Source organism: Neltuma alba, unplaced genomic scaffold (assembly GCF_004799145.2).
Source record: "Neltuma alba isolate B1F8T4 unplaced genomic scaffold, ASM479914v2 tig00001210_pilon, whole genome shotgun sequence".
In the NCBI taxonomy this organism is placed as follows: Eukaryota; Viridiplantae; Streptophyta; class Magnoliopsida; order Fabales; family Fabaceae; genus Neltuma; species Neltuma alba.
The window spans coordinates 174,473-197,376 of record NW_021632377.1 but is presented as its reverse complement, the minus strand read 5'-3'; the positions used below and the strand labels follow the sequence as shown (position 1 = coordinate 197,376).

Sequence of the window (22,904 nt, the reverse complement as noted above, 5' to 3'; positions counted from 1 at the left end):
CATAGACTCATGTCAAATCTGTGAGAAGAGAGGCCATAGTGCCAAAGAATGCTGGTATCGTTTTGATGAGTCCTTCCAATGACTGAATCTGGATAACAAGAATTCCAAGAAAAATCACAGTGCTTATGTTGCGACAGCTGAATGTGTTGGCGATCCAGACTGGTATCTTGATTCTGGTGCAACCAGTCATGTGACCTCTGATGAGAAGAACATCATAGATAAATTAGATGATAACACACTTTCTATCTACGTGATCATCACAAAGCTTCTTTGAATTTTCCTCAACTACCATCTGCTATGCCCACAAACAGATCATTATAAACACCATGCCACACTAACCTAGCTCTATCCCTCATTAACAAACTTATATGTTCCAATATCTAACCATTCTCACAAGTTATAAATAACAACCAACACTCGAAGATGAATAGACTTTCGCGTTGCTACACAATCTTCTCCCTCTTAAGCTGAAAAAACTAACTTGCCAAGAACCCTAACCTTATCCGACACTAACAAACTCATATGTTTAAATTGCTGACCATTCCTGCACCTAAAAAAACAACGACGAACACCCCAATATGAAGAACGTATGCCTTATGTAATGCCGCACCTCACCTCCTCTAAACCCTTGACTCATGCAGAACACAAGACCACCAAAATGAAAAAAACTGACCACCACAGTGATGCTAGGAGGATAAAAAGAGTTATATGATTTCAAAAAAAAAAAACTTACCCTTTCAAAGTACCACCTTCTCATCACCTTCGAGCAGCCTCTGTTGTCGCACGTTTCTCTCTTTCTTCCTGCCTATCTTCGTCTGGTATGCAGCTTAATGTGGTGCCCACGTTTTGTATTTAGTGAGGGCAGTTTTGTCTTTTCAGTTAACATGATAATCCTAATTTGGTCTCACGTGATCAAAATGGGGTTTCTCAAATTTAAGTGATGTTTTTGACATTATGAAGTTTATTTGTTATTTTTCTGTCAATTTCCCTTTATATTTTCAAAACAAAAGTTCTCTTTAACACATCGAAGCCAATATAAATATTAAAATAAAATTTAGAATGTGCCAAAAATAATGTTTCCTACCCTCTTAATAGGTTGAGATAGATAATTAATTTATTAAACAAATTAGTTATTTATTTTCTTAGAATATATGTTTAATTATGAAAAACACTTAGATTAAATTTTTGTACTCCTTGTGTTAAATTCTCTAATTCAATTGCATATAGATATGTGTCATATTTTTGTCGTGCAAGTTTATAATTTAATGATAATATTTTTAAAATAAAAAACATCATCATTGGTGATTGAAAAACTTGGCTTAATTGATATAAAGAACTTCATATGTATTGTTCATTAATTATTACTCTATTGATTAAAAAAAACCCCTTTCATATATGTAATTAATAACAAACTTTTAAAAAACTAAGACAAAATGGATTAAAATATTATATTTAAGAATAAAACAAATTTCTCAACTAACTCCTATATTTGGGATCAAATTGACTAATAAAATGAAATTTCGAGTTAATAACATCTTTAGTTTCTGAAATTTTATTTTATTTTAGTTTTGCTCTCTGAAATTTAACTAAAACTTTCTAAGCGGACCATAATGAAGTCAAATTTCAAGGACCAAAACTATTAATTTCTAATTTCAATAACCACAATCAAAATGAAATTAAATATTAAATTTTAAGTGTATTAATTCTAAAATTTACAAGAAACAACCTTTCCCTCTCTTTTTTTCAATATTTTATTGCATTTCATGTAAGTTTTTTCAAGTTTCTTCATAGTGATAGGATGACAAATCCCAAAAATCTAAGGTGCTAACATATAATTCCTTTGAATTTTGTTAAATCTTATGTTTGTAATTGTGTGAATCGATATTTATATATTTTTAATAATTAAAAAAATCTAATTATCATTAAATTAATATTTTTGGGATCTAAGTGTCATTTTTCTAATAATATCTAAACTTCATTTTTAAGAGGTATAAGATTTCAAAAATATTTAAACTTTTTCTGATTGACTACTGATTTTGCCTAGGCTTTGTATGGAATACTTTTCGTGCCGACTGTTTATATTTAATACTCCTTCGGTCCTTAATACAAACCCAATTATTAAGTTAGTTTTGGTTCTAAATATAAGACCCATTTCTCATATTTATCAATTTTCTCTAAATTACTTCTATGGATACTCCCTCAACCATAATTAAGTAGAAGAGGAAGATGAGGTATTAAGAAAGATGATTATAGTATTTTAAGAAAAATATATCACATTTCTTATAATTAACTAACTTAGCTAACTTTCTTAATCTAATCAAATTAGTTAAATAGATTTTATATTAAGGACCGGAGGAGTATATGATCTGGTTTGATGTTGATAACTTTGGCATTGGCACTTTCTAAAAGGGATGAGTTGCTCATCAGCGAAGCAACATCGGGTTAAGTATTAGATATGATTCCCTTTGTGAAAACTAATCTTGGCCATTCAGTTTTAATGAATTTGTGTGATTCATTTACCCAAAACGCAATCTCAACCATTGATAGCGCGTGCACATATGTACATATGATCTATTATGAATATTATGTATAATACATAGCTTACAATATAAGAGTTAGACTCAAGCTTTGACAAGTCCAAACAAATGAATTTGATAACAGCCACTTGCATTCTTTTAATTTCTGTTTTTTTAATTTCCCCTAATAATGACTCATAAGATCCCTTCTTATTTAAGTATTAAATCATCATCATTAATTTTTTTAAATTCTTTTTAATAATATTGAATCCAAAGGATATTTCAAATTGGGGAGCCAATTATCTTAAACAAGATATTCTTATTTTTTATTTTTTAGAAACAAAAAAACATTTTTACCCCTAAAAACTTTGTGACCCTGAAACTCTTTCTCCTCTCTTAGGAAACATTCCATAGGTCCAGCTCCTCTCTCTCTCACTCTTTGAAAATGATTCTGTTGCGTTGGGAGAGATCATTTGTCATCATCGTTGTTTCGATAAGGAGAGCCTTCGCCATCACTGCTATTCTAATATGGAGTGTATAACATCCAAAAAAATTTATTTTTAGATTTCAGTTTTATTAAAATGAGATTAATTAATAGTATTTAAATTTTATCTTGCTGTCTAAATTATAAATCATAATTTTTATGAAAAATATTAAAAAAATTAAAAAAAATTAAATTAAAATGTATTTAAAAAGTAAAATATTATATTAAAAAGGAGGGAGGCAAGGCAAGTGGGTGGCCACGTGCCGCCCACTGCCGTGCGGGAGACCCGGAGAGGGGGAGCAATCCCCCCGTGGTGCCTTATTTTTTATTTAGATGGTTGATTTAAAAAAATGCAAATTAGAATTTGATTGGAAAATTGTGATTTGTGATAATAGTGATATTAATTTCGAAATTGATATCTTAGTTTAGTTTATTGAAGGTTATATTGAAGATTCAATATTGAGCTTTGAGGGTTTTTGTTGAAATAAGAATGTTAATAATTTTTGGAGAAGTTTTAACTGGTGGAAATTGAGACTATTTGAAATAAATCTTTTAGGCCTACAGTGACATTTAAGAATTATGGTTTTTAATTGTAATTTTTTCTAAAAGTGAAGCATGAAGAGAGAGAGAAGGATGAAAAAAATGGCAGGAGGAAGAGACGAAAGAGAAGCGCAGAGAGAGAGAGAGAGTACGAAGAAAGGAGTGAAAGACCGAGGAACGAAGGAAAGAGAGGCATGGAGAGAGAGAGTGCGGTGGGGAAGTGAGTGGAGGAAAAATCTGTCCTGTGAAGCAATCATTATTGGCACAAAGGAACGAATGAAAGAGAGGCATGGAGAGATAGAGTGCGCGTGTGGAGAGAGCGAGTGCGGGTGGGGGGGGGGGAGTGGAGGAAACATTTTGTCCATGACTCCATGTGCCACGTGATTCTTTTTCAGTATATCTCAACGGCGTTTGGAGTGCATATTAACGGAAGGACTGAGATCTTAAAAATCCAGAGACCTAATTTAAAATCGGATGGATTCATGAGAACCCACAGATGAATTTTTCGTAAATAAAAAGAATAAGTTGTATTCATAACCGTCAAATAAGTCTTTAAATTTGATGGTTTTTTATTACAACCGTCAAAAAAACATTTGACAGTTGTTTTGATACCACTGTCAAATTTTTTTTTCCTAGACCAGAATGGGAAATCTAAATAAAACTTATTTATTATTTATCATATAATCACAACATGATCATATTTTTGTGAACTTATATGATGAATAAATAGCTGTCAAATTAAAGGCTTTTCAATAAAGATGATTCCTAATTGTGTCATCTATATGATAAAAGAACCATGATATTTTAGCATTTCTTGGAAAAATTTTTAAAAATAATTATTTCAATAATTCAATACTTTTGATTTGGTTCTTAATTCATTTGATGGTAGTAATTAAACATGTTTTTTTAACTTATATATAAATCTTAAGAAAATTTAAAAAATTGAAAACTCTTTAAATTAAAAATAATTCATCTTATCATTTTCTTTTCTTTTTTTTTTTTTGCCAAGGCATCTTATCATTTTCTATCCATTGGAAATTGGTTCTTCAATATTAAACAAATATTATTATTCAAAGATATGGACAAAAGGCCGTAACCTTCTTTGCTTTTTCTTGTTCCTTCTGCCTCCTTTTGGTCAATACAGGCCACCATTTTTCTAGGTCAATACAGGCCATCATTTAGCGTCTTTATAAGTCATTCCCACTCACCCCGTCCCCCCACCATTCACATCTACCAAGAGCGATGGATGCTCCTTCTCCGCAGCTCGCGAGTAATCCAAGAGTCACTTCGACTTCACTATCCTCCGTCGTCTTTGTCTTTATCTCTATCTGTCTTATCTTCTTTGGCTCTGCGAAATCTGATTCTTCTTCTTCTTCGTCGTCGTCTTCGTCGTCCACAAGGTTTTACGCAGAATCTGCACAACAAGAAGCAGCAAAAGGTGTTGGGTATGGCTATGGTGTTCGAAGTGTGAGCACTGATCTATCACGAAAATCTCTGAGCGCTTCGCTTGATCTTATCAAGCCTTCTTCTGTTTACGGACCTGATGTTCCTCATCTCTCCCTTACAGCCAGGTGCTGCTTTTTCTTGCTTCCCTCTTTTAATTTAATTTTCTTCGTCATAAGATGCTGCTGCTGGTGGTAGAAACTTTGAATTGACTGCTTCTTTCAAATAATTTTTTTTTAAAATTTTTTAATTGTCTTTGTGTTCAGTTTTCCTTTGAGATAATTAATAGTATTCAAATTTCGATAATTTCAGTATTTCACTTTTTTAATAAGTTTTTATATTCTTTTTCTAGTTTTTTTTTTCATTTCTATATAAAATATGATGTTGGTAATAGCTCCCACTCAGCATCATCTGAATTAATTTTGTCACATGAATTCAAATAAAATTAAGATTAATTATTATTTTTTTGCCATGCAACAAGATTAATTAGATTACAAATTATATCTAGATACAAGAAAACAGTTATGAGCATGATACCCTTTTTGTTGATAATAAATATATTTTATTTCATTATTTTACTTTTTTTAAAAAAATTATTTTAATTCCCTGGCAGTCTACATGTGGTTTAGTTAACATAGACATTATTTATAATTGAGAATCAATATAGACTAACGTTATAATTGAGAAAATAGGAAGAATTTAATAAAAAAAATTGTGGCAAAACAATTAAAGAAAGCCTGAAATACCTGAACCTTTTTAAATTTGGAGTCCGCTGCGCTTTGCTTCCTTGACCTTTAAAAATTTAAATTAAGAATCATGATATTTTATGTTTTGATTATCAATTCCCCAGTGGTTCAAATTGTCGTTTCTGACATGTCACAATTTTTATATATTTTTTATTATATATAATTTCATTTGAATAATAATACGTAGCATTTCACATGTAATTTTAAGAATTTTCTACTTTTTTTAATTAAAAATACATATTCAAATAAATATTTTAAATGTTTTTAAGTATTTCATTTTAAGTATAAAAATATATAACATTACATGTGGAATATCAATTTTTTTTAAATGAAATGGTGTATTATCAAAATAAGGATGAATATAATTTTTAGCCTCTGAAATTTTAGTTTTTTTTAGTTTTAATCTCTCAAATTTTAAGTCCGTAGTTTTGGTTCTTGGAATGTAATCTATCTTTAAACATTAGTTCTTGAAGGTGTAACAGTGTTAAAATCTGTTGAAGTGTCATCAATAATGTTAAAAGTTGTGATGTGGAATCACTATGTGGCATCTAATTGAATCTTATATAGATAATAAAATGCATCGCATGGAACAACTCTTGAAATGATCAATGAGGAAGAAAAAGACTGTGTTTTGAGAATCTGTTTTTTTTCCTCCTTCTAGTTAGATATCATTTAGTAATTTCATATCACCACTTTAACTCTGGTTATGACATTTTACTAGATTTTAATATTGTTACACTGGAGACCTAATTTCAGAGACCAAAAATTGCTATTAACCCTAAAAGTAATATAAATTTTTTTTACCATTCAACAAGAATCCACAATGAAAATTGTATAAGAAAAAGAATCCATAATGAAAAAACTATAAAAATTGAAACAGAATTATTTCTTTTGTTTTTGGGTTTTGTACATTTCAAGCATTAAAAAACAAACTAAAAAATTCCTCATGAAAAATTCTGGCTAAATCCACAATGAGAAGTCATAGTGAAATTTCTTTGTTTTTTCTCTTGGGGAAATGATCATAGAATTTCTTGTCAAGTATTGGCATGAGCTTTCTTGACATTTCTTGTCAGTATTTCATATAGATTTTATATTATATTACAGTTTTTATTATTTTATTTTTTCTTCTACAAAATAAAATGGTCAAAATACGAAAATAAAAATGAAGAGAATAGAAACAAGAAAAAAAAACTATTTGTGTTGCCAACAATTGTTTTTTTAAATGAAACATGCCACTTTTATTTAATTATTAGAGCGGCCCATAATCTGCATTTGCACTAGTCTAAACTAAATTCCGTTTCATAATTTATAGTTTACGAATAATATAACTATTTCATATATATATTGTGACAACCGTTCTTTTAAAACCCATTTAGATCAAAATTTTCAATCTATTCGAACGATTAACCATGATAGAAAAAAAGAAATCTTAAAATTTTAAAATTGCTATCATGGTTAAAAGAAATAAACTTATAATAAGAGTAACATCGATCGTTACCTTGGGCCTTGGACTTCCAAAGTCCAGAAATATCATTCAACCATTAGCCCAAACCAAACTTATATTTTTAAACATACGAACTGATAAATCAGTTTAATATAAACTATAGAGCTCATTAGTCAAAAGTCAACACTTTCGAAGCAGCGTTACATGCAGAGTCTAAGATGTCTCGGGCCTCCTCGCGGCCTTATCATACCAGATAGTAGTAATTAAAAGTATTATTTTACATCATGATAGTAGATGAGCCCTATGTGACAATATATAACAAGTCAGCACATAAAACAAAAGCAGGGAGGCTATACAAGCTATAACAGCACACTATGCCTCCGGAGCCTTCCCTGATGGGCCACCACCTGAACTATCGCCTGAAAATGTTAAACCATGGGGTGAGACAAATGCCTCAGTAACCAGCTTTCCAACTCATCATACATACTAACACGTGCTCGTGAGGTGTCAAGTGGGATAGTTATTAATTCTTGAGAAATATAGATATATCCATAGAAATATAATTTCAATCATCCAAACCCTCACTATGGGGGCCAACACACAAGCCACATAAGTCTATCCCTCACTCTGGGGGATCAATCAAACATATGGGCCTATCCCTCACTCTGGGGGACGAATAAGAAGCCACAAAGGCCTATCCCTCACTATGGGGGACGAAAGAAGAAGCCAACCAATGTGCACTAATGGCGGCCTTACCACGTGGTAGGATATGACTCAATCCAAAATCCAAATAACAACCAATCATTCACAATATAATAAAAATGTCTCAATCTTTTCTCAGTATAATCCATAAGATATAAACCATATATCTTTTCCAAACTTCTCAATCACAATTCCAAAAATCCCACAAGACAATTTTCATAGCTCAAAAGATATAATTTATCTACTCGAGTTTCAAATAACAAATCATTATACCAAAATAGCAAAATACTCACAAACAACATATTAGCACATATAACAAGTGGAAAGTGGTTACCTCTCGCCAAGGCAATACTAAGGATTACCACAAGGTCAATCATTTGCTCAACCAATAATTAATCTACACAATTAATATAACTACATATTAATATAAACTAATTAATTAAACTTCTCTATATTATTTAAATTTCTAATTTAATTAAATTTTTACTCTAAATTCCTGTAACTCTCATAACTCAACAATTATTAAGTATTTTAAAAACAACTTAAAATTTCTAACAACCCAAATTATTTATTTACCACCTCCAAATTATTTACTTTAATAAAAAGGATTTTCCATAATTTCCAAATATAAAATTATTATGTTATAAATTCTAAAAACTCTCTTTTTAAGTTTAAACCTCAAAATCAAACTCTCAAAAATTTAATAATAATACTTCAAATATTTATAACTAAATAATATGATCAAAACTTTAATGGTATAACTACCATATATATATTTCCTTAAATAATAAACTTTTTAGCTACAATAATTATTTTAAAACCTCCAGTCACCCAATAAATAAAAATAAACCGATTAAAATCTTAATAATATGTTAAACACCTCAAATAAATTATTCAACTTAATTTTAATCGGTAAAATATGATATAAATCATATATCACATATTTTTCAACTAGAAAAATCCATTTAAGCACTAAAAACCAACAAATAGACCAATCCAAACCGATTAAAATCTCAATAATATATCAAACAATCCAAATAAATTATTTAACTTAAATTTAATCAGTAAAAATATGGTATATCCCATAAATAACAGATTTTCAACTAAATAAATTAATTTAAATACTAAAACTAACAAATAGAGAAATCTAAACCGATTAAAATTAACAACTTATTTATTTCTAAATTTCTATAGTCATCTTTTATCAAAACTCAATACTTAGATCATATACAAGTCTCAAAATTTTCTCTAATCACTATAGTAATACTATTATTACGAAACATAAAATATATAAGAAATATTTATGAAGAAAGTTTGATAAAAAGAGATAATTTCATGTATATAAAATATCTTCAAAGCTTACCTTCTCTTTCAAAATGATCGCAGTTCTGCTTCTTTTCTCCCACACTCTTTCTCTCTTCTCCGCTCTTTCACGCCCCCAACATCTTCTATCTCTTTTATCTTTCATTTTTCCAACCACCATTGCATTCTTTTCCTTCCTTCATTAATTCCTTCTCCCCTAAATTCCTGTCCCTTAGTCAAATGGTGCAGCTTTTCACCGAATTTGGTGGAAAGCTGCTTCCTTTTTTTTTTTATTTATTAAAATATTATTATAATAATAAATTATTATTTTTTTTTATTGATTTTTTTTTAACTAAATCCTAAAATAAAGTTTAGGATATTACATATATATATATATTTATATCATCTTCATCACTTCATGAATAAGAATATTTTTTGAAATAAATTAAATATTCACAATTAATTATATGTTTTTTCATCTAATTTTTTCACATTCTCTCCCATTTCTTTTCCCACTGATCCTCTCTCACTTATCATCTAAGGATATTTTTGGAATAAATATGATCTCCTACACAATGATTAAATTACTTGATATTATAGTAATGTTTGATATATGAAGTTTAACATATTAGATTCTACTCTATACAAAAGCATAACGTTATTTTTTTAAATAAAAAAAATTAGTGCATAACTTGCAAATCGCAGAATTTAAAAACGACATGATATTCAGGTTAGCAAAGGAAAAATCACGAAAAAGACCTTAAAAATTGAAAAATACGTAGAGAGACCCATCTACAAAAATTGTTGTCATTTGCTTATTAATTCTTATAAAAACCAATACTAATATTTCCTTAAAAAAGGCACATGATATAAACATTTTGGAGAATTTCAATAAATATCCCTTCTAGATAATTAATATCAGTCAACTCCTAAAAATGTCTTAAATTTCTACGTATTCCTAAGGGTCAAAATTTTATGGGTTGAAGGACAAAAATGTCATGGCATTATTTTGGGGTTACAAATTATTTTATATTACTTGGAAATCACCGAATCTACGTTGCAAATTGCCTTGATTGTAAATCATCGAATTTAAGTTGTTTATTTATATCAAAACAATTGCATTTGAAGTCATGAAGTTGCTTATGTTCTTTATAAATCGTTGAATTTTGATTGTGGGTTGTCGAATATGAGTTGTTCATTTACATTTCACACCAAAATAGGGGTTGTGAATTCATTTATATTCCTTTTAAATCACCAAATTTGAGCTGTCAGTACTAATATTATAGTGAAATTTCAAATTTTTTAGGGTTGACTAATATTAATTATCTAGGTTTAAATGAATTTTTTCCTAAAATTTTCAATGCATGCCAAGCATCACTCTATTAATTGTCTCACACAATTGTCTACAGTTTTGAGAGCGCAGATTGCTTCCGAGTGAAAATCACTGACTCAACAAAACAAAGATGGGAAATCCCGCAAGAATTAATTCCTCGTCATTCCCGTTTTCCCCCTCGTTCCCACTCTCTCCAAAATCATTCTTCTCACCCCTCTCAACATCAACAGCAGTCTCATTCACAACAGTACTCTTTGATTGATTCCTATTCAGACATCGTCTTCACCCTCCACAACACCACCCCTTTTGGGTTCACGCTTGCTCGCAAATCCTCAAACGACATCATCTTTAATGCTTCTCCAAGCCCTGAAAACCCTTCAACATTTATTATCTTCAAAGACCAGTACCTTCAACTCTCTTCCTCGCTGCCAAAAAATAGAGCTTATTTGTACGGTCTTGGAGAGCACACCAAGAGCTCGTTCAAAATCCAACATAATCAGACCCTCACATTGTGGAATGCTGACATTGGCAGTGCTAATCTTGATCAAAACCTTTATGGGTCTCACCCATTTTACATGGATGTTCGTTCTCCTTCAGCTGATGGGAGAGTTAAGGCAGGGACAACTCATGGGGTTTTGCTATTCAATAGCAATGGCATGGACATAGTCTATGATGGTGATCGTATTACTTACAAAGTTATTGGAGGTATTCTTGATCTTTACGTTTTTGCCGGACCTACGCCGGAGTTGGTAATGGAGCAATACACAGAACTAATAGGTCACCCTGCTCCAATGCCATATTGGTCATTTGGTAATTTTCTATTCCATATCTATCCTTGTTGCTTGATTACATGTTCATTTGGTTATTTATGTTGTGAGGACAAATACTTCAAAAGCTGTGTTCTTGTCTATCTAGTATTAAAGATTATAGAATGATCATACTATATAAATTGTTTATTTTGCAGTGTTGTCTCCATGTTAATCATTGTATATCTTAGGTTCTCATGTAGTTGTGATAATTCATTCTGGTCGAAGAAGTAATTATAATAATGAACATCATTATTCATTAGAATAATCTTAAATTTTAGGTGACTTTTATGATTTTATGCTCGATGTGCATTGGGGTAGGTTTAGATGATGTCCTCTTGTCATCTCTAACTTAATGTTATGTATGTTTAGTGTGCTAATAATAGCAAGCAAATAGGGGAGAATTTATAAGCACTTGCACGTATTGATAATGTGAAGTTCACATCATATTCATGATGGTAGTAGATTACTGTCACCTTATAAACCTTTGAACAAACATGTTTGCGAAGGTGCAAGTATGCCAGACTTTCTGTTAGGTAGAAAACTTGTCTGAGATGGACAATGTAGTAGTTGGATGAATAGAAACTATCCCACAACTACTATATTTGTTCTTTTGTTTCTTGCATGCTCTTTCCATTAGGTGAGTGTGTTTGTCTATAGTTGGTATGAGTTTGATGATATTTATACCTAGAGGTTCTCCTGTTTAATTATTAGAGAATATTATATCAAGATTCTTTACTTTATCCTCTAATAGTTAGCTTTAACCTAATTATACTGATGGAACTAGTGATTTTATTGCCCGAATAGTTTCAATAGTCAACTACACCCCTTTGATAGGGAAAATCAAAGGGAAAAATGGAAAATGGTAGCCGACTAACCCTAGTTCCCGTTGGTTCAAAAGAAAAAGAAGACCACAATCAAAATCCCTCCTTAACCTTCGAGAGGTCAGGTCTCTCCCCCAGTCACTAAGATCCTTCCTACCCTTTTTCTCAGCACAGCACCCCAGATAACCGTCTCCCCACTACCCTGATCCTTCGTGGGCCCCTTCTCGTGTCCGCCCTCCTTCTCCTGGTGGTCCCCCTTCCTTACTTGGCACTCGGCTTGCAGGATTGGGTTTGTTCCTGGGCTGTCTCCTCCCGTATACCTGGCCCATTAAGGGGCCGGGTCCATCATTACCTTCCCCTAAAAGTCTCACCTTGTCCTCAAGGTGGAATTCTGGAAACTGTGCATTAATGAGGGCGCTATCTTCCCATGTGCTGTCGCATCCCGGTAGTGATTGCCACTTGATTAGGACCTAGGTACTGCCATCTGTCATTTTTCGTGCCTTGACGACTTGCTCAGGTTGAACCTGTAGCTCATAGTCTTTGGTCAAGAAACTGGGTAGGGTTTGTGCAGTCACCGTAGATGAGAGTGACCTCTTTAGCTAGGAAACGTGAAAGGTGGGGTGAACCCGAGCATCCGCAGGTAATTTCAGCTTATACGCAACCTTCCCGATTCTCCGTAAGACTTCATAAGGCCCATAGAATCTCGGTGCTAGTTTCTCATTTTGCCTCTTGGCCAATTTCTTGAGCTTATAAGGTTGTATCCTCAGGTAGACTTTGTCACCAACCTGGAACTCAACATCTCTTTTCTTGTCAGCTTGTTCCTTCATTCTAGCCTGCGTCTGTTCAAGATGGTACTTGAGTCTTTGTAGGGCTTTGTTTCTCTCCGGTAGCTGGGTGTTAACTTCTTCCACCAGTGAATCGTCATCCTTCCACTTGAAAATGGAGGGGGGATCTCTTCCATATAAAGCCTTAAAAGGTGTGGCCCCCAAAGATCTGTTATAGGTCGTATTGAACCAAAATTCAGCCCATGGCAGCATCTGAACCCACTTCTTAGGACTTTCTCCGGCGAAGCATCGTAAATAAGTCTCAAGGCCCCGGTTCACCACCTCAGTTTGGCCGTCGGTTTGGGGGTGGTAGCCAAAGCTATACTTGAGAGTAGTCCCTGACTGAGTGAATAATTCCTTCCAGAACTGGCTTATGAAGACTCGGTCTCTGTCAGAGACTATTGATTTTGGGAACCCATGCAGTTTCACTATTTCTGCAACAAATCTCTCAGCTACATCCTTGGCGGTGAAGGGGTGTGAGAGAGGAATAAAGTGAGCATATTTGGTGAGTCTATCCACTACCACCATGATGGTATCATATCGGCGAGTCCTAGGCATGCCTATGATAAAATCCACGCTTATATCTTCCCAAACTTGTTGCAGAACTGGTAATGGCTGCAATAGGCCCGCTGGACTTATGGCTGCATATTTATTTCGCTGGCAGGTTTCACATTTGGCCACATAATCTTGTATATCCTTCTTCATACCTTCCCAGAACACCACGTCTGCCATTCTCTTATAAGTCCTCAAGTACCCCGAGTGCCCTCCGATCGGAGAGTTATGAAACTCCTTAATTAATCCATCAGTCTTGGGAGAACTCCTGGGTAGCACCAATCGACCGTTGTACATGAGGCAGCCATTCTTGAGAAAGTATCCCGTAGGTACGTTGGTTCCCAATAATACCTTTTGCCTGAGCTCATTCAGTTTTGGGTCCTTAGTCACCTCAGATTCGAAGTCTTCTACTCCAGTGTATTGCCATAGGGAAAATGAATTAAGGGACAGGTTCGGTACTTCTTTTCGAGATAAAGCATCAGCTGCCCGGTTTTCTTTTCCCGATTTATACTGGATCTCGAATCTGTATCCCATCAACTTAGAAATCCACTTCTTCTGGTCGGGGTCCATTACACGCTGCTCTAGTAAATACCTCAGGGCCTTTTGGTCAGTCTTGATAATGAAGGGTTGAACTGTCAAGTAGTGCTGCCACTTTTTGATGGTGAGAACAATGGCCATTAATTCCTTCTCATAGACTGCTCCTTGCTGAGCTTTTTTGGACAGTTATTGGCTAAAATAGGCAATAGGGCGTCCTTGTTGCATGAGCACAGCACCGACTCCCACTCCACACGCGTCAGCTTCTATTTCAAATAGTATTTTAAAATCGGGCATGGTCAACACTGGTGCATTAGTCATGGCTGATTTGAGTTTCTGAAAAGCTGTTTGAGCCTGGTCTCCCCATTTGAAAGCGTTCTTCTTAAGTAAGGCCATCAAGGGAGCTGCTATCTTTCCGTAGTCCTTTATGAATTTCCGGTAGTATCCAGTGAGACTGAGAAACCCTCTCAAACTCTTTATGTCTTTAGGCGTTGGCCAGGAAACCATGGCTTCTATTTTAGCAGGGTCAGCCTTCACTCCCCCGGCCGTGATGATGTGCCCTAAGTATTCTAACTGTTGTTGGCCGAAGCTACATTTTTTTACATTAATAACGAGTTGGTGTTGCTGGAGAATTCTGAGTGCAGTCTCTAAGTGCTCCGTATGTAATTCCATATCCCTGCTATACACGAGTATGTCATCAAAGAACACCAGAATGAATTTCCTCAAATAATCACGAAAAATGTCATTCATCAAAGACTGAAAGGTAGAAGGTGCATTTGTGAGCCCAAAGGGCATAACCAGGAATTCATAGTGCCCACTGTGCGTCCTGAAGGCGGTTTTGTGCTCGTCCCCGGTCCTGATTCGGATCTGATGGTATCCTGCCTTGAGATCCAGCTTGGAGAAAATTGTAGCACCTCCCAGTTCATCCAATAGCTCATCAACTACTGGGATAGGGTATTTATCAGGTTTTGTAACTCGGTTCAAGGCCCTATAGTCCACGCAGAATCTCCAGCTGCCGTCTTTTTTCCTGACTAGTAATACCGGGCTTGAGAAAGGGCTGCTGCTTGGTCGAATGATGCCAGCTTCTATCATTTCCTTCACCATCTTCTCAATCTCTGCCTTATGAGTGTATGGGTACCGATAGGGTCTTACATTTGGTACCTGCGCCCCCTCTTTGAGCATGATGGCGTGATCTTGGGTTCGGTGTGGTGGTAGTTTAGTCACAGCTTGGCACACCTCACTATACTTATCCAGGAGCTGTTGAATTTTTGGAGTTTGGGTCCCATCTTCGGGCTCCCTTTTCAGATGCAAGCCCATCACGTTGATTTCCAGCCAATACCCTTCAAACTTCCCTTTCAGTGCCCTTCGGCAAGCCTTGTAAGACGCTTGCATGTGTGTTAACGTGGGGTCTCCTCGCAAACATACCCATTCGCTCCCTGATTTAACCTTCATGTAGAGTTGTCCCCAATTTAATCGCACCTCTCCAAGGGACTCGAGCCAAGCTACACCGAGCACCAGATCAATATTAGCCAGGGGAAACGGATAGAATGTTTGCATAACGTTCAATCCCTGCAGCTCCAGCTTCAACCTTTGGCATTTTCCATTCTCATATACACGTCTCCCATCCCCCACAGCTACAGAGTAAGTCGGAGTGGGTGTCACCTCCAACCCCAATTCTGTCACCATGTGTCGGGCAATAAAATTGTGGGTGGCCCCACTATCAATCAGGACAACTACAGGCCTCTCGTTGACAGTTCCCTTCATCTTCAAGGTCTTGTAACTCGAAATGCCCAACACTGTCGCTTGGGAGAGTTCCATGGTGGAATACTCCTTCTCAGTCTCATTCTTTTCTAGTTCCTCAAAATCGCACTCTCGAATCTCTCCTCCTTCCTCCTCGTCAACAACCATCACTTGGAGTTGCTTGGATTTGCACTTGTGAGTGGGACCCCATTTTTCTTCACACTTAAAACACAGTCCCTTCTCTCTTCGACGGTTTATCTCTGCCTCAGAGAGTCTTCTATTCCCCCTGTGGTTGCTGCTTTCGGCACTGGGTACTGCGCTAGGTGTCGCAGCTTGGTTACTAGCAACCTTAGAGTTGTCAAGTCCATGATTGTTGGTGACTCGCGTCCCTGATGACGGAGCAGGGCTCTTGGGATTTTCTGAGAAAGCCGAGAATTTGGGTGGAAGTGCAAGTGGGGGTGCCCAAGTCCTCGGGTTTTCCTTCCGGTACAGCTTGGACTCCTTTTTCTGCTTGGCCTTCTCCAACGTCGAGTTTCGACCTTCAATCTCCGTTGCTGTGTCCATTAGGTCCTCTAGTCGATTGGGCTTTAACACCCGCACATCAGCCTTCACCTCTTCTTTAAGCCCATTCATGAACATGCCCTTTTTTTTTTTTTTGGTAGAAGAACATGCCCATTAGTGAAGCTTCGGACACATCATCAAGGGTTGCCGAAATCATCTCAAACGTCTCCCTATATTCAGCTACCGTCCTCGTCTGCTTCAGGGTGGCGAGTCTCTCGTGGTTGTTCCCAGTGTGCAACTGGTGGAAACGTTTAACCACACTCCGCTTGAACTCCCTCCAACTCGCTATCAGCGCTCGCATCTCTGTCCACTGGAACTAGTTCAATGCTTTTCCCTCCAGTCCCACCACGACAGCATCAAGTTTTTCGGTCTCTGGAACTCTATTGACGACGAAGTAGCTCTCCATCCGAAAGGTCCAGCTTATAGGATCCTCCCCATCGAATAGTGGCATTTCTATACGGTGGTACTTTTGTACTTCCTTCTCTCCTAACACCTCCGTCTCTCTGTTCATATGAGTCCTCCCTACTTCCATCTCTGGGATTCGTTCACCCCTGTTACGGTCATCTCCCCCTCGATCCTCTCCCGTGTGTTCCATCTCTCCTTCTGGTGTCCTTACTTCTCGGCGACCCTCATGAGGGGTCTCGGGTAATCTCTGGTTCAGTATACGAAGAATGTTTGCATTCTGCTCCTGTAGCTGAACAATGGTCCTTTGCATCAAGGATCGTTCCTCCCTCGCTTCCATATTGGACCTCTGCAACTCACCTACTACCCGTCCCACTCCCTGCAGCTCGTTCACTGTCTTTTCCACATTTTCTAGTCTTGCTTCCATCCTTCTGGTACTCACCATTCACAGGGTCGACCCGCTCTGATACCAAAGATGATGGAACTAGTGATTTTATTGCCCGAATAGTTTCAATAGTCAACTACACCCCTTTGATAGGGAAAATCAAAGGGAAAAATGGAAAATGGTAGCCGACTAACCCTAGTTCCCGTTGGTTCAAAAGATAAAGAAGACCACAATCAGAATCCCTCCTTAACCTTTGAGAGGTCAGGTCTCTCCCCCAGTCACTAAGATCCTTCCTACCCTTTTTCTCAGCACAGCACCCCAGATAACCATCTCCCCACTACCCTGATCCTTCGTGGGCCCCTTCTCGTGTCCGCCCTCCTTCTCCTGGTGGTCCCCCTTCCTTACTTGACACCCGGCTTGCAGGATTGGGTTTGTTCCTGGGCTGTCTCCTCCCGTATACCTGGCCCATTAGGGGGCCGGGTCCATCATATACCCTCACTGAAAACCTATCAGTTAACTTTATTAGTATGTTCAGATGTAACTAGTAGGGGTACCATGGCATAGAAACATGAGTTTGGACTGTAACTGACATTATCGTTATTGAATGATAGAGACTACATAGTATGGGATACAAAGTCTCACATCAATTAGAATGAGATTCTGAATGAGATATTTAAGTGGGTTGGTTATCTCATATCAACAACTAGCTTTTGGATTAGGATTATCCTACTTAAGTATCATTGAAATATGTGTGTATGTATTGCTTTATTTTTTATATTACAACATGTTAAAAATATTAAATCTACTATGACATGACCAAGGAAGGTTGTTACTTCAATAAGAATGCATAATGTATTTTTCTTTATGTAGAAAGGATTTAGTAATAAAGATCTTATGAATTGAAATATTTCATCTATTTTGGTTAAGCTTGTGTCTAGTTTCTGTGCTAACCTAAAAGTTATGTTGTTATTGTTGGAGGGTTTCATCAATGTAGATGGGGCTACAAGAATGTAAGTGACGTTGAGAATGTTGTTGCTAATTATGCAAAAGCAAGCATACCTCTCGAAGTAATATGGACAGATATTGATTACATGGATGCATACAAGGATTTCACACTTGATCCCATTAACTTTCCACTGAATAAGATGAAAAAGTTTGTTGATACTCTTCACCAAAATGGTCAGAAATATGTGTTGATCTTGGATCCAGGTACCTTCTTTTGAACACACACACATATTCGTCAAGCAAAAATTACTCTACTTTTGATTGTAGATGTCATTTGTATTATTAATGCAAGGAAAAATATTCTAACAGGTATCAATGTAGATAAGACATATGAAACCTTTATGAGAGGTTTGCAGGACGATGTCTACATAAAGCGTGGTGGAGTAAATTATTTGGGTGAGGTTTGGCCTGGACCAGTCTATTTTCCGGATTTTTTAAACCCAGCTGGCCAAGTCTTTTGGGCTAAGGAAATCAATTCATTTTGGAGTCTCCTTCCTTTTGATGGTATTTGGCTTGACATGAATGAGTTATCCAATTTTAAAACTTCACCTCCCATTCCATCTTCTAACTTGGATAACCCTCCTTACAAGATTAATAATGCTGGAAGTCTACAGCCTATAAATAGTAAAACAATCCCAGCAACTTGTTTGCATTATGGTAACATCACTGACTATGATGCACACAACTTGTATGGGTTATTAGAGTCCAAAGTAACTAACAAGGTCCTAATAAATCTAACTAGGAAAAGGCCATTTATTCTCAGTAGATCAACTTTTATAAGTTCAGGAAAGTATACAGCCCACTGGACAGGAGATAATGCTGCCACATGGAATGATTTGGCATACTCAATACCATCCATCTTAAATTTTGGAATATTTGGAATTCCAATGGTAGGAGCAGATATATGTGGCTTCTCAGGAGATACAACTGAAGAACTTTGTCAACGTTGGATACAGGTAAATGTTATAGGCCTAATCTCTTTGATGTTTTGGCATTTTGGTGTTGTTTAATAGTTAATGATATGCAAAGGTGGATGAATGGGGGATAAACTAGGCCAAGGCCTTTATTCCTATTTGGGAAAACATTAATATATGTATAAAGTTTTTATAAGATCTACGATCCCTAAAAAAATGGCATATAACTACCAATAAAATTACATGACTCTTCAATATTTTTATTTATATCATTTTCTTTTATTGTTCTTTTACTATGGTGTTTACTTTTTCTTTTTTAAGATAGTTTTTCCTTTTCTTACTTATAATATTCATACATTTTTTAAGTAAAGTTAATTGATGAGATAGGCCGTATGAGTTGAGACATAAAAGAATATCTCTTCATGTCATAAGTAGCAATGATATTCAAATTCTTAAAGCTATGTGGGCTAAAGTTATTTTATCAGAATTTCAATATGATATATTATCTTTTTCTTATCATATAGGTGCTAGTTTAATTTCTTTCATACGATAGGTGTGTATTTTAAATTGTTATAATTTTTTGGTAACATAAATTATTGTAATTTTTTATTTAGTTTTATACGCCCTATAGCATTCTTCCCTGTAACATTATTCCCAACCCCCAGGCAACTCCACTATTGTTGATCAACCCCCAGGCAACTCCACTATTGTTGATCATAAAATTATGTTTTTTGTTATGGCATATGCAAATAAGTTGTCTTTTCTCATTGAAAGTTTATTTGGTTTTTGTTTTATGAAAAGAATGTAATCACATTTGTTAACCGTAAATGCATATACGTATTAAGTCACTTAATAGTTATAAATGATTGTCTCTTGTTACATTGAACTAATGTGTCATGTGTTTAACGTATTTGTATTTATGAAAAGTAAAGCTATTGTCTCATAAAAAATCAAAAGAATGGCTTCAACTTTTGTTTGTATGACCTAATGTCCTCTTTGTATTGCATCTTACAAATTACTTATCAATAAAATTTCTCATTTATTTCGTATTACAGTTAGGGGCATTTTATCCCTTTGCAAGGGATCATTCAGAGAAAAGCTCAAGCCGTCAAGAGCTGTATCTTTGGGATTCAGTTGCTGCATCAGCTAGAAAAGTACTTGGTCTTCGTTATCGCCTCCTACCTTACTTCTACACATTAATGTATGAAGCACATGTAAAAGGGACACCCATTGCACGACCTCTTTTCTTTTCATTCCCTAAGGATATCACAACTTATGAAATCGACTCTCAGTTTTTACTTGGTAAAGGGGTGATGGTGTCACCTGTTTTGAAGCCAGGAGCAACCTCTATTGAGGCTTATTTCCCTACAGGAAGCTGGTTTGACCTCTTCAATATCTCAAACTCAGTTATTGCAAACACAGGAAAGAATATGAGGCTTGATGCACCACCTGATCACATAAACGTTCACGTTCATGAAGGCAATATCTTGGCTTTGCATGGTGAAGCAATGACAACAAAAGCTGCACGTAAGACACCATTTGAACTTCTAGTTGTTATTAGTAACAGCACAAATAGTTCTGGACAGGTGTATTTGGATGATGGGGAGGACCTTGACATGGGGGAAGAGAAAGGGGAATGGACACTAATAAGATTTTATGGTGCACTGAACAACAATAGCGTTTTTGTTGCATCAGAGGTCACGAATGGGAGGTTTGCTCTTGACCAAAAGTGGTTCATAAATAAGGTAACCTTTTTGGGGATTCCTAATAGAAATAGATTGAACAATAGCTGGGAAGTGAAAGAACGGAGTATCATGGAGCGATTAAACACAGATGAAAAGACAGTTATAAAAAGATATTTTGATAGTTCCAAACACTTTGTTATTGTTGAAATTTCAGAATTGTCTCTGCTTATCGGAAAAGAATTCAAGTTAGAAATCAAGGTTTAATAAAACTTGTTACTCATGACATATTGGTCTGTATTTTCTAATGATTGAATAACAATTATGTTATGCCTAATTCAATACTTTTGACTTGGCTCTTAATTGTGATGTGGGCTAAATTTTGAATTACTAGTTGATGGGTAAGTTGGGAATGATGTTATCTCATAAGACTAGATAATTTGTTTGAAATATTTTTGTTTCCTATTACTTGGCATTAAGTTGTGAATTTAATCAATTTACCATACATCCAAATATGTTTAATCTTGGTTTCTAAGATCATTCTTTTCTTTTCTTTTGGATGTCATATTTATGTCTATCCTCTTAGTTCTAGATATGAATTCTGTTAGTAGCAGCTTCACCTAAGAGAAAGATGAATTGAGTGATTAAAAAACAATTAACCTTTGAAAAATAATTCAAATGAATTAAAAGGTGAAGGTTAGAAGGATATCATTGAATGATAAGAGAAATGCCAAGTAGAGCATAGCTAGGTTATATTGGTTCGGTCCACTGCTTGACAGTTCTTAGAGCTCCTTTGAGTTTCTGCTATTAACTCCAAGATTTCAATGGGCTCTTGATGTCTCAATAAAATAATTAAATTCTATCAATCACTCATCCTTACTACCTATAAGATTATATCCTATTTAAGATTGCCACAATCTTTAATATCTCAATAAGTAACAAAAGTTTTTATAAACCTCTCTCAAAGAGTAATAAATGATGATTGAACCTCTAAGATGAACTAATAGAAAGATAGAGTATTGAATACGAAATGAATGCAACAATGTGGTAACTCAGGTTCATTCAATCATTCATTGAATGCTTATTCTATTTATAGTTGATCTCTAAAAGTTGTTCCTTAGACGCAAAGCTTTGTATCTATTGGAGATGAATCAATGTAGGTTAGTAGCTATTGAGTTGCATTTAATGCTTCTGACAGAAGTTGATAACCAATATTACTTTTCCATTAAGTGTTTAATCCTGTGATAAGCTTATTTGAACCAAGTTGTTAGTGCCTTATAAACTCATAATCATTGAAGATAAATAATAGCTTGGGTTATATCTTAAAATTTTAGAAAGTGAACATGAGATCAAAAATTGTTAAACAGAAACTGAAAAGCTTACTCGAGTAGTTGCTTGAGAAGCAAATAGAAAGATTCAGCATTACTCAAAAGTTTTCTTGAGTGTATGCTTACTTGTGTATGTTTTCAAAAGGAGACTGAAGAAAGCTTAAAGAAAAAAAAATACTAACCATTCCATAGAGTGCTTATCGCTTCAAAAGGTACTTGAGAAAGTACAAGATATATGAATTATTTTTTGAGAAAGTATTCGGGTTATTTCTGAAAGATAAAAAAATAAATTGATTTGGATCAATAAGGTGCTTGAGTAAACAATTACTCAAGAATATTTTCAAGCACACTTAGTTCAAAGGTTTTTTAAATATTCAGAAGACTTCTTTTACTTGAGAATATCTATGAGAATATTTGTTTTTCATATAAAGATATTACTCAAGAAGATGATAAAAAATATTGACCAAAAAAAGATCTCTTTCAAGCAAAAAGGGCCTTTACTCAAGAAGTTTTTGGAGAAAGATTGGAAAAATATTCCTTACTCAAGAAAACAAGCCAGTAGAGAAATAAGTAAATTTGAAACTAAAAGACCTTTACTTGAGTATATTTTCGAGTAGAGAAGCACTTGAGAAGTTTGTCAAGTAAAATTAGGGAAAAAATTTTTTTTGATTAAGACAAGATTTTTCTTTTAAAACCAAAATGCTTGGGGAAATTATCGAGAAACCTATTACTCAGAAAGTTTATCAGGTAAGCACTTTGTGAAACATTTCTGACAAAAACTCAATAACTTACTTGAAAAATCTAATTGCAAACAAGAGATGCAAACTCGAGTACTTG

At 35.0% G+C, this 22,904-nt stretch overlaps 1 protein-coding gene across 1 annotated transcript; it reads left to right on the top strand.

Moving 5' to 3' along the window:
• The first annotated feature begins 4,757 nt into the window (after nt 1–4,757).
• On the top strand, nt 4,758–21,102 carry LOC114753540 (alpha-glucosidase-like). Its single transcript, XM_028942224.1, has 5 exons — nt 4,758–5,111; nt 10,587–11,320; nt 18,117–18,347; nt 18,453–19,099; nt 20,113–21,102. The coding sequence occupies exons 1-5, from the start codon at nt 4,783–4,785 to the stop codon at nt 21,004–21,006; spliced, it is 2,835 nt and encodes a 944-aa protein (XP_028798057.1). The 5' UTR covers nt 4,758–4,782; the 3' UTR covers nt 21,007–21,102.
• Nucleotides 21,103–22,904: the final 1,802 nt, after the last annotated feature.

Bases quoted from the DNA above. Each gene is read 5' to 3' on its own strand.
- LOC114753540 (XM_028942224.1), top strand. From the start codon at position 4,783: ATGGATGCTCCTTCTCCGCAGCTCGCGAGTAATCCAAGAGTCACTTCG. The intron at 5,112-10,586 runs GTGCTGCTTTTT...AATTGTCTACAG, and splicing joins CATCTCTCCCTTACAGCCAG to TTTTGAGAGCGCAGATTGCT. The intron at 11,321-18,116 runs GTAATTTTCTAT...TTATTGTTGGAG, and splicing joins AATGCCATATTGGTCATTTG to GGTTTCATCAATGTAGATGG.